Here is a 12,359-nt window from a genome sequence, read left to right as displayed (position 1 = left end):
AATCAAAGGCATTTCTGAAAAGAATGTTTTAAATTATTTAAAAATATCTATAGGTATACAAAATACCATTAGTTTTGCTTCCCAATTTCTCAGATATTTGACCATTCCTTATTAAAATTTATTCAATTATATACTTACTATGTATTAATGAGGTTGCTATCTTCCTTCTTACCTCCGAATTTTTGACAATTCCCATGCTCTCTCTTCTAAGCTCAGAGTAAAAGCTACTTACTTCTTTTCTGACACTAAGTATTTCACCTTGGTATTCTGTTTAATGCTTTTCTTTCTTCTATAGGACCTTGGTCCTTCATTTGCAGAGAGCCCAGTCTTAGTCCCCATCTCCCAAAACATGAACTACGTCCTTCCCTTTGCTAACTTGACCTGATCCTATCCTTCTCTTACCACTCAAGTTTTCTTCCTCTTACTTTGTCAAAATTCTAAAATCCATGCATATAATTTTCTCTAATTCCACTGATGCAAGTTTCAATATCCAGTGGCCTTCCTTCCGTACCTTCTCATTTTCCTTGATATCTAAGCAACATACTAAAACTGTGTCTGGTTTTTCACAACGTTGTACTATCCGAACTCCTTCAGTGAATTCCTCCCCTCCTGATGCCCTTTATTAATGGATATGCTCCCCAATAAATAGCTGGCACCAGCCATGTGCTCTCCTCTGTGATTTCTCCCACTCACGATGTTGGTGATCCGCATATCTGTGACTGCTGTATCTCTCCAGCCCGACCTCTCCCCAGAGATGCAATCTGCATCGGTACCTGTCCACTGGAGACTGCCTGATACCCCCAAATAAACGAGAAATTCACATTTCTCTGCCCCAAGTTTGACTATTCTTCCTCTTTTTCTTTCATCCTCAAGGTCACCCATGTTTAAGATTTCCACATCATCCTTTGCAATTCTCCCCTCCAAATTTAAACACTCGCTAAATTCTATCAATTCTTCCTTCATAACATCTCTCACACCTGCCACGTTCTTCCTATTCTTACACACTATTCCAGTTCAGGCTTTAACCTCTTCATGTCTGGATTACTATAAAAACTACTCACCCAAGCTACAGTCGTCCCCGTTTTCCATTTTTTAATGTATGGTACTCAACACAGCCACTAAACACAATACAACCCTACAATACCACTGGACATATCACATCTTCCTCAAAAATCACTTCATGACCTCACTATCTATCATATAAAACCCAAATTCCTTAATCTGCAATCAGGTCATTTTCATCAGTTTTGGTTTAGTTATTTTTCCAAATATTTCCCACTACTATCCAATCCAAATATTTTAATATAAGACTGGGTATAATATAATATAATATACTGGGTCTTATATTAATTTTTACTCCAAAAGACGCATTAGAGCTGACGGGCCGGCTAGGAAAACACTGGTAACACAGGTTTTCTCAATACTGGCCCTGCTGACGTTTGGAGCCAGATAATTCTTTGCTTTGGGGGGCTGTCGGATGTTCAGCAGCATCTGTAGCCTTTACTCACCAGATGCCAGTAGTAACTCACTCCCAGCTGTGAAACCAAATATGTCTCCAGACATTGTCAAGTGTCCCCCGGGGGGGGAGGGTAAAACTGTCCAGTTGAGAACCACTAGTGTAACACAAGATAAAATACATGCAAACACTCAAAGCGATATACAAGGGTCAAGTATTAGTACCACTCAGCACTTAGCAAATATACTTTCGTACTTTTTAATTGACTTGAAATTCACATGTACTTTCCTTGTCCAATTAGTTTTAATATCCTTTAGTACAGAACTCATGTTTTACTTATTCATTTCCACACCCAATGGAAGGCCTTGGACATCTGCTGAGTTATAGATAAGACACAGATAACCTGAGACAGAACATGCGGAGCTGGAAAGAGCAAGGGATTTGCAGTCAGAAGATCAGGTTCAAATTTTAGGTTTACCTTATTTTAGAGGTTTGGGCAGTTCATTAAAGTCTATGAGCCTCAGTTTTCTGACCTATAAACTGTAACATCTATATAGACTGGCCAAGAGGTTCACATGTAATCAGGTATGTGAAGAACCATGTATGCTGCAGAATTATTATATGCATAATCATATGTGTAAAAAGACAAAAATGGGGCCAGCTTGGTGGCTCAGGTGATTGGAGCGCTGTGCTCCTAACCCTGAGATCGCTGGTTCTAGTCCCACATGGGCCAGTGAGCTGCGCCCTCTACAGCTAAGACTGTGAACAGTGGCTCTCCCTGGAGCTGGGCTGCGGTGAGCAGCCAGAAGTTGGCACATCATGAGTGGCCACCAGCTGGAGAGAGCCAGTGAGAGCTGCCTGAGCTGCTGTGAACTGCCAATCTACAACCAGCGACCAACTGCCTCAGACTCATAACACCAGCCTGGGCCAGGGAGCTGTGTCCTACACAGCTAGACTGAGACACAACGGCTTGAACCGGGGTGGGGGGGGGGGGGAAGAAAAAAGGGGGGGAAAAAGACAAAAATGATTATTATACCATAATACCTTTTTGTCCAGAATCATCCAGGACTTCCTTTATAACCTTATTTTCTAGGTAACTGAAGCTTATGCCTTTAAGTATTTAGTTTAGAAATTTAAACTATTTTGATGGAAGTTTTCTGCTTTTAGAAGTACTATATATATTCTTCTTTCTTCCAAAGTAGTAGGCACTGAATATAATTTAATTTTTTTTTTACTGACTCTGGGCCATCGTTATAGACATTAATTACCACTCTACCTTATGGCTCCCTCAGAGATGATCACAGAAGTAGTGCTGTCAACCTCTTTATTAAATAGTCGAGGTACAGTGCTTTATTTTGTTCCACTACAACCCTCATACCCTTCTGTTGTCCCTCTAATTCTCTATGGATTAAAAAACTAAGTAATGAAGTTTGTTAAAGTGGACTCTAAAATGAGAAAAAAGAGACCCTGAAGGAGGGCCCCAGAAGTACTCCTCCGAATAAAGTTCATAAATAGGAAACTTCACGTCATCTACTCTGGCTGCTCAGGTATTTTGTACTTACTTTCTGGTTCTTGCCGGTGCTCTGGATAACTGAAATTGCTAGGAAAGCAATTTCTTTTTCTACTCTAAATATGTCTATGTAGAGATATTACTATATGTTTCAATACATATATATATATATAATAGAAATGTTGATAGAACCAACCTACTTATATTTTTAACTGTTCTGAGTGCTTCCTGATGTGTCTGTCTGTCTCTCTCTATATATATATGTGTGATATATATATATATATACACACATATATAATTACATTAAAGCTGCAACAGAGCAAACAATAATACTATTTGAAAGAAAGAAAACAAAAGAGCCAGAATTCATGTGCTAAGTCCCATCACAGGCAACTAAAAAGGAAAAAACATTACTGAATTTCCTTCAGAATCTCCTGACTAAATTCTTTCAAGACTTATACACATGCCTGCTTTTCTGCCTGAACTGATAAAGACAGGAAAGGTTGATATTTTCCAGATTTAAAAACTTCATTCACCTTTCGTTATAAGCAAACATTACATTTCGGGAAGAAAGGAAAATTTAATAAAACTTAGAAAAAAATCAGCAAATTGAAAATTATTTTGAGTCATGAGAATTTTGTTCTTAAGTTTGTAAATTATATAGGTCATAGAAAAACCTATTCCCCGATACTTCCAGAACACTTGTACATTCTTAGATATATAATAATATAATCAAAACAAAGTCATCTTTAATAAGTCATAATTTTACCTGTCACCTGTCAGATGTACAACATATAAGGGAGAAAAGTGAAAGTTGGGAGGAAAAAAATAAATCAAGTCAAAATATTATAGTTTTTAAAAATGACTTTTGGTGTATTTTTAAAACTCTTCGTGGCTCAAAACCAAATAAAAAGTGAAAGAAAGAGAAGAAAGAGAGAGAGAAAGGGAGGAAGGGGGAGGAAAAAGATAAGGAAGGAGAGAGGGAGAGAGGAAACTAGAAAGAAGAAAACATGGCACATCTAACAGTACTTAGAAGCTACTGGATCAAATTTTCTAGCCTTGTACCTGACAACCGTAGTCCAAAAGAAGCTGCAGTATATCCAAGTTTTCGTTTTCAATAGTTATGGTGACAGCATTTCTCCCAAGCACATCTATGCAATTTATGTTCAAATCACCTGAATTGTTTTCCTCCAAAATCTTTTTAACCATATAATAGTCACCTAAATAACAATACACAAACATAATTTAATATTCATGACGTATTAAATGACTGTAAAGAAAACTTAGCCTGTTGATTTAAAAGATTAAAAAATATAAATTCATTTTTGTATATGGAAATGTGCAAAGAAAATGTGAACATTTCCTTGCTGAAAACTTATAACGAATAAAATAATATTTACAACGGCTGTAAACCTGAAAAGTAGAAAAATTTTAATGTACAGTTTGAATAGTTTGAATAAGTTATTAGTTGAAAATTCATAACTGAATGATTATAAGGAGGGAAACATTTAGAAGATATTTAAATAAAGAATTTCCAGAAGCACAGACTGGAAGTTAGAAAAATTAGAAGCTTAAAGGATTTAAGTTTTACATCTCAAAAACAAACATGCATTTACCCCCACATCATAATGGTTTAAAATGAGATTTAGTAAGTGGAGGATATTCTGAAGAGGTCTTACGTACTTTGGAAAGGCAATGTGAATGTGTGCATGCTTGAGAAAAGAGTGCCTGAAATTCCTCTCCTCTCCTCCCCACTCTACACACGCACGCACGCACGCCCTATCTCATGAATGAAACTGTTTAAATGACCTAGGGAACATTCAATTCACAAAACTCTAAGGCAGGACTACAATTAATGCTGGTAGAGGCCAAAGTCAGAATATATCAAAATAAAATTTTGACCTGTCAGCACAGATTTCCTTGTGCCTCACTCTAGCCCACATCGAAACAGTTGATCCCTGGGGGAAAATGAGAATAATTAAGGAGGTAATCATTTTCATGGAGGGTCCACTGTATGTCTGCTGATCAGCTGATGCAGTAATAAGGGGAATAAATTAAAAGGGAAATGTTAATTAACTAGACTAAGAAAGCAAAGTGGGTTTTATTTCATTTTACTTTTGAATAAACTATTTTAAGTGACTTGCAAATATAGTTGTTCCTTAGACACCTATGAATAAGAAACAGGAAAAGAACAGAGTGGAAACCAGAAAGAAAAATGAATGATTTCATGATAAAGAAAAATTAAATCCTAAAACTTGACTAAATGACTAAGAAGGTAAGATTTGTTTTTTTGGTTAAAATTTCAAATAAATTTGCTATTACTTTAAACCAATGACTTTAAAGTCACCACATATTTTAGAAGGTAAATGGTAACTTTTCTGATGGTGTATTTCCTTAGTTCCCTCAAGAAAACTAGTCACAAAAAGAAATATTTTCCTCAGAGCAATACTAATTAAGACACTAATGTTCCACAGCAAAAACCTTCCAAATGCTTCACAAAATAAAGCTTAGTCACAAGTTGAATGAACAGTGAACACGTAGTGAAAATGTATCACTATTGCTGGAAAACATTTCAAACCTTATTTCAGATGAGTTTCAGTATCTTAGAATACTCTCCATTAAAAATGCTGTATTTTCTTGGGTTTCACGATGTGTCTAAGTGAAGATTAATTTTTAATTTATCCTGCTCTGAACTCATTAGACTTTCTAAATCTAAGAACTGCCCTTCATTATGTAATAGTTTCAACCATTATCACTTCAAATATTGCTTCATCCCTATCTTATTATTTTCTCCTATTGGAACTTCTATTAGATATTATGTTGGATTCTCATTCCAACTTCTGTGTCTCTATTATTTTCCTCTTTTTCTCCTGCATTCTGGGTTAATTTGTTCAGATGGCTCTTCTAGTCATTTACTCTTCCTTCAATTACCTGCTGATTAACTCATTCATTGATTTTTAAAAATATATTTTTAATGACTTATTTTATTTCTGTAAGTTTTATTGTATTCCTTTCCACATCTTTTGATTTACTTTCTCATGTTTTCCTTTCCTTATTTTAACCTTTTCGTCATTTTAAACATACTTATTTTATCATCTCTATATGATAATTATCTGAAGGTCTTAGGGATTTAATCCTATATGTTTTAGCCACAGATTTATAATAATGGATGATGGTTTTTCTGAATTTTTTAATTGGGTACTGCAAACTCATCTTCATGCAGCTTACCTGTGGGAATCCTGGCAGGCTAGTTTGAAAGCTTGTCCCGCCAAGTGTGTTTTGTGTTTGCTTCTTCCAAATAACTTAGAGGTTTGGCTGCCCTGTGAATCTTTTTAATATTGATTTCTCAGTTTAGGTTCCCCAGACCAAGGAGGCAGAACAGTTATAAATTCTTAGGGGAATCTTACCTACAAGTTTCTTGGTAGTCTTCCTGAGCTGGCAGATGCGTTCTTTTCCTCATGTAACCCTTGCTAAAGGTATACTCCTTTAAGGATCCTGGTTTTATGCTTGGATGTTGTTCCAGTTCCCCACTTTGTAGAGACTCAAGGCCTTGTAACCAACTTCTATGCGAGCATTAAAATTCAAATCCCTATGCTATCTGGAATAATAACTCTATCCCCAACGACGGAGCAACCAAAAATGTCAGCTTAAACACTCCTCTGCTTTTCAGTCTTTACTCCGTTTTTGGATCCTGAGTGTTTCCCTTACTTTCTTGAAAGCTCAGATGTTCGTTTAAATGGATGTTTGTTATATTTTAGCTAGCATTTCTAAGTGATTTGAAGCAGAAGGGGTTTCAGATTATTTAAATCAACTATATTGTTAGAGACAGAAGAGTATGAAGAACTGTATAAATATAATTCTTATAAAATTTTATAAATTTCAGGTATTGCAAATGGACAAAAACAACTGCGACACATTTTAAAAGTGTAGATTGCTGTTTAAAAAGTAATTGTATTGTAAATGTCAAATATTCCAGCCGTAAGGTTTCAAAGACTATTTCCATTACAGTCAGGGGGTTATATAAGGAAAAAAAGAAAAAAAAAAACTTAAAAATCAAAAGCTAATAAATAATTTTCACCTCTAAAAATAAAAAGTTCCACCCTGCCACGGCTGACACACTCATGCAAATGAAAAATTACATGTTATAGTCACAGGACCTATATGAAATCTAGATTGGTTTCTAAGCATTCCACCAAAGTTTGTATTTGTAAGCCATTTAAAACAATGTACTGTATTTGAAAACCCCAGAACAGTGTTAATATTTAGGATGTGTGTGTATGTAAAAAGAGGTTAGGTAACTTAAAATACATAGCAAGAAGCTAGTTATAGAACAAAGATTACAATACAAAATGCTTTCTTACATCAGAAAAATAGATCAATGTTTTTCATTTTATACTTACGTTGCTTTTAAGAGCTATATACATACATCTTTGTCTTTTAAAATATATTGAAGGAAATGCAACATAATCGGTTTACTTTTTTGGCTAGATGGTTGTCTTTTTTCAATGAAGGAAAAAGGATTATTCTCTCAGCCCAGATTACCTCCCACACTCGTCCACCACAGCCCAAGCCACCACCGTCTCTCCTGCACTCTGCAGTAGCCTCCTTATTGAGATAGCTGCCTACAATCTCGTACACGGGTCAATAAATGTTCTCTGTAAAGGGCCAGATAGCAAATATTAGGCTTTGTAGGACATACTACCTCAGATGCAAATGCTCAACTCTGCCCTTTATAGCACAAAAGTGCCCACAGGCTACATGTACACAAATGAGTTTTAATGTGTTCCAATAAAACTTTATTTATGAGCACTAACTAAAGTTTACTTTCATATAATTTTCACGTTATCAAATATTCTTCTTCTGATTTATTCCCAACCATAAGAAATGTAAAAACCATTCTTAGCTTGCAGGCCTTACAGAAACAAGTGTTTCGTGGATTAAACTGATCAACATTAATGTAGGCCAGTTTGTCCACCCCTGCTCTAGGCCCATCCCTTTTAATCCACTCACCACCCAGCAGCCAAAGTGAGCTTTTTAAACCTCAAATCATATCAAGTTTATAATCCTCAAGATTTTCTATTACAGTTAAAATAAATGCCAAAATCTGTATTGCGACTCACTAATCCCCATGGGATCTAGGCCTTGCTACCATTCTGAATTTACCTGGAGCCACTCTCCAACTCACCAGTTTTCCAAACTGACAGTTCTAACCCATTAGCAGTCGTGAAACTAATGTAGTGAGTCCTAAACAACAATTAAAAAATGAAATAGTATATAAAAATACCAGGGTAATCTCATTCATAGATCGTTAGCAACAAATTCACTCTTGCCAACTGTGATCAACCCTTGAGAAATACAATGGAGAGATGTCATAATATCAATTAAAAACAGATGATTCCATCTTTTCTTCACTGGCATTTTGTTTTATTTTGTGGCATATATGGTAAATTTCAACATCACTGAAATGGGAGCATTAATGTTGATCAGTTTAACTTTATAATAACCAAATTTTCAGTTAGTTGTGAAGTATGGGAGGACTGATCTGTCACAAAAATCTATAAAGCTTTTCAAACCAAGTTTCTATAAACACACTCTGAGTTTGGCAACTACAACTTTCTAATTGAACTATTACTATAGACATTTAAAAGAGATTTTATTATTAAGAGGAAAAAGAATGATGAAGTAAAAAAATACAAAAACAAGATTAAATTCAATTGCTGGATCTAGAAATATAGTGACAATACTGATTAAAATGTTGACTCTACAGAAAACTTCAAATTAGTTTGAACCAAATTCTAAAAAGAAAAAAAATACACGCAAAACTTTTACAGTGGATATGATTTAAAATGTAGTTGCACCAAATGTATACAACCGAATATTTATCACAGGCTCCACTGTATTTGTAATCACATTGCTGTGAATGAAGCCTGCAAAATTAAAGATACTCAGGGTATGCTGAATTGTATCAAAAATATTCCAAGTACTATGTTTCATAGTACTTGGAATATTTTTGAAAAAAGATAATTATTACCATAATTTCTTAGCCATTTATGACTGTTAATGAAGACTATTAATGACAATGAATATCATTTGGCAAAAGATCAAAGATTCACACTGCTTGCTGCAGGAAAAATAATACTCAGAGTACAGAAGGTAATGCTGGTATTTTACAGTAAATCCATTAATAAATTAAAAATTAGCAGCATAGTCTTGAATCCATTAGAGCCATTAGAAGCATTGTTTATTTTGTAATTAGTCTGACATTTGACTTGAGATTCAAGTCATAGTGATGTTGCAAGTTGTATAAAACATTAGTTTATATCAGGGATGTAGTAATAGTTTCATAAAGGATGTACTGTGTTGCTTAAATTTACCCTCACATACATTTGAATCATATATATTCATAGAACTGAAAAAGTACACTACTGGTCAAAATACACGAAGCTAAAACAATTTAAAAGAATTACTGATGGAGCAACAAATATGACTAGAAAAGAAACACGAGGTTTTTTTTTTTAATTAACAGAAACTATTAATAACAGTGTTGATCACCATTTTATATATCACACAGTTTTGGCATCCAAAGAAATTCCTCTGAATCTCATAACTCTATTGATATGGTACTGGAATTCTTTTAGTCCTGGTAATTCATTTAGGCTCTTACAAGTCACAACTTATCATCTCCTAGTGATAGCTTTTGAGCTGTTCGTTGCATATTAAACTACTAATCCTAGATCTTAAACTTCTCAGTATCATAAATTTGGTGGAGTCAGTTATGAAGAAGTTATTTATAGAACTGGAAGCAGGGAGGAAGAGGAATTATTCTTGGGTGGCAATGATACCCACACAGTAAAATTTAATCCTTTAACATCTTTCCCCTCAGTCTATAACATACAAGATAAAGGGGCTTGGCTTGGGTTACATTGTTTTTAACTGCCTAGATAGAAGACTGAGTACTAAGAATATCTCATCCTCCAAATCACGAATAGGCCATCTTAGTTAAACTGAGCATTTGTTTCTTCCCGTCAGACAGATTAGGCACAAACATTTTTTTCTCTAAGGGAGCCTCACAAAAGCACAGGGGAGCATGTCCATTACAAAAGAAGCTCCTAAAGCATAGGGCTGTGGTCAGTTCTTTCTTGATAAAGCACTTTTCCACAGCCTTAACACAATTAAGAACTTGATATATTGGGATGATGATTTATAGAAAAGAGCAGCAAATTAAAAATGAAATAAAGAACACTTGTGGAATCACTGCAGAGAAATGCCAATATTACAGTACTGTGAAGCAGCTAGCCGTTCGCTAGCCGTTCAATGATTAGTCTGTTATAAACTATCCACCAAGAGTTTGGTGATTAAAGTATTTTTTGTTAAAATAACAACGAACCGTATACTATAGCAGCATCGGTGATTTAAAAAACGCTCCTGTACAAAATACTTAAATGCTATGCTTAATGACAGTTTGTGAAATGTTTGTTGAATTTTGTCTACAGTACGTTCCTTATCTCTCCTTTCTGCAACGTTTTCTTCCCCTTGTCAACATAAAACTTCTTAGTACCCAGGAAGTAGTTAACATAAATTACCCATACCCAGTACAGTACTCTATTTTTTATTCCCACTGCCATCTTCTCCAACCGCTTCCTTCAAAATCTCTTCTCAAACAGCTTAAAAAAAAGTCCCAATAAATAGTATATTAAGGTGTTATTAAAACAGCAGCTTACTATTACTTCTCCCAGAAATGTTGCCCACTTTAAAAGTATGCTTAACCCAAAAGTATGCCAAGTTTATGGAGGAATTCAGGCATCAAAGCCTTACAAATGTAGCAAATCATCCCACAAAGGTGACACCAGATTCCATAGACTAGACTGAACCCAACAATAAAGATCACATTCAGCTCTCTCCATCTCTTCCCTGATCCCAGGCTGAAATTTCAAGAAGAGCCTCCTGACTCATTAACTGCAAATAACTTTCCAGAGAATGCTGTTCACGGAGATTCAGCAGGGCCTGGATCCTGGACTGAATCCTTTCATCAGTTCCTTTTGCTACACAGAACTGATTAGTGATTATCAGCAAATTTAGGGGTTTACATAGGTTTAGCTCATAAATACACACATACTGAAAGCTACCATCTCCTCAACAGGTTAAGAGATGAATTAGCGTGAGTTATATTTAGTTTAGATGTTGCCTAAATAAACATATTAAATAACCTTTTCTCCAGCCAGCAGGCCTGAGGCACCACAGACTTCCACAAATGAAAGTGGCTCATTACCACACCAACTCTTCATGGGAGAGGAAAAAGACATGGGAGGTGGGAATTACTGCTTAATATTTCAAAAAACCCATTTATAGATAGCTCTTGTTTCAATTAACTTTTACCTCTAAATTGCAGCATTCTATGTCTAAAAAGTCTGCTTTCTGAGAATTTTACTTGGGGGTGGGTCTAGACTTAACTTTATATCACTGGCACAGGAACTTTCATCTTTTCTTCCAAATTTTATACAAAGAAAGAAAACAGTGTTGAATTTGAGATGATTCTGACCCATTTTCAAAATCAGTAACAGCCACTACTCGGTGGCCACTTCCTCAATCAGCACTTAACCTAAATCTATTGAACTCACTTACATTAAAGCTATAAAAACTATAAAATGAAACTATAAAATCTTTTTCTTTCCTAGTTTTTTTCTTTATTCCTTAATCTGTACACATCTTTCAAAGGCCCACCCATCCACTAACATACACATAACCACCTCATCTCCACAATTTTTACTTTGGGAATTTTCCCTAAGAGTAATATATTATGAACATTTTAGATATGTAGAGTAAGATTGCTAAATGAAAAGAGTAAGAAACGTAAGATTTTCCACAGTAGATTTGCTCTGGTGCTATTAAGGTTTTTACTTTTACTGGATAAATATAATCCACAGGAATCAAGGTTTATAAAACATTCATAGAGCAAGTTTAATCTCTAAAGTCCAAGTATGGATGTGTCTTTTCTAACACACATTATTTCCATTTATTTACCTAAAACTTGATCAATCTAACAGTGGCTAAGAGTGCAGGCTCAAGTTAGATCCTAGTTCTACTACTTCCTAATACAAAATGGGGGTAACAACAGAAATGGCACACGGGGTTGTGAGGATTAAACGAAATCATCTATGAAAAGCATATGCACTCTACTTCAAATAGCTGTTTTAGGAAATATCTGCCATTTGGTTTGATGAAACCTCCAGTGTGTAACAGTGGAAGCTATAGCTACTTCAGGAAACTTTTCACATTTAGATTTGGTTTAGGTAACGCTAAAGAAGGTTTAACAGTGAATACAAACATGAAAAAAATACTACTACTATAACTCATTTTTTCCATGTAAAAATAATTTCCACAAGTGTAAGAAAT

The 12,359-nt window shown here is 35.1% G+C and overlaps 1 protein-coding gene across 3 annotated transcripts in view; it reads right to left on the bottom strand.

The window, feature by feature from the left end:
* TRPC1 (transient receptor potential cation channel subfamily C member 1) overlaps positions 1-12,359 on the bottom strand; it is a 73,327-nt gene that overhangs the window by 58,461 nt on the left and 2,507 nt on the right. For 2 of the 3 annotated variants that reach the window (XM_081064636.1, XM_081064637.1), the window contains exon 2: positions 4,032-4,186. The exons of the other annotated variant lie outside the window; for it this stretch is intronic. In XM_081064636.1, coding sequence (XP_080920762.1) covers positions 4,032-4,186 — 155 coding nt within the window. The remainder of the gene's footprint in view (positions 1-4,031; positions 4,187-12,359) is intronic. 3 annotated transcript variants of the gene reach the window in all.

Source organism: Rhinolophus hipposideros (genome assembly GCF_964194185.1).
Source record: "Rhinolophus hipposideros genome assembly, chromosome: 2".
Classification (NCBI taxonomy): Eukaryota; Metazoa; Chordata; class Mammalia; order Chiroptera; family Rhinolophidae; genus Rhinolophus; species Rhinolophus hipposideros.
This window is presented reverse-complemented; position numbering and strand designations above follow the sequence as displayed.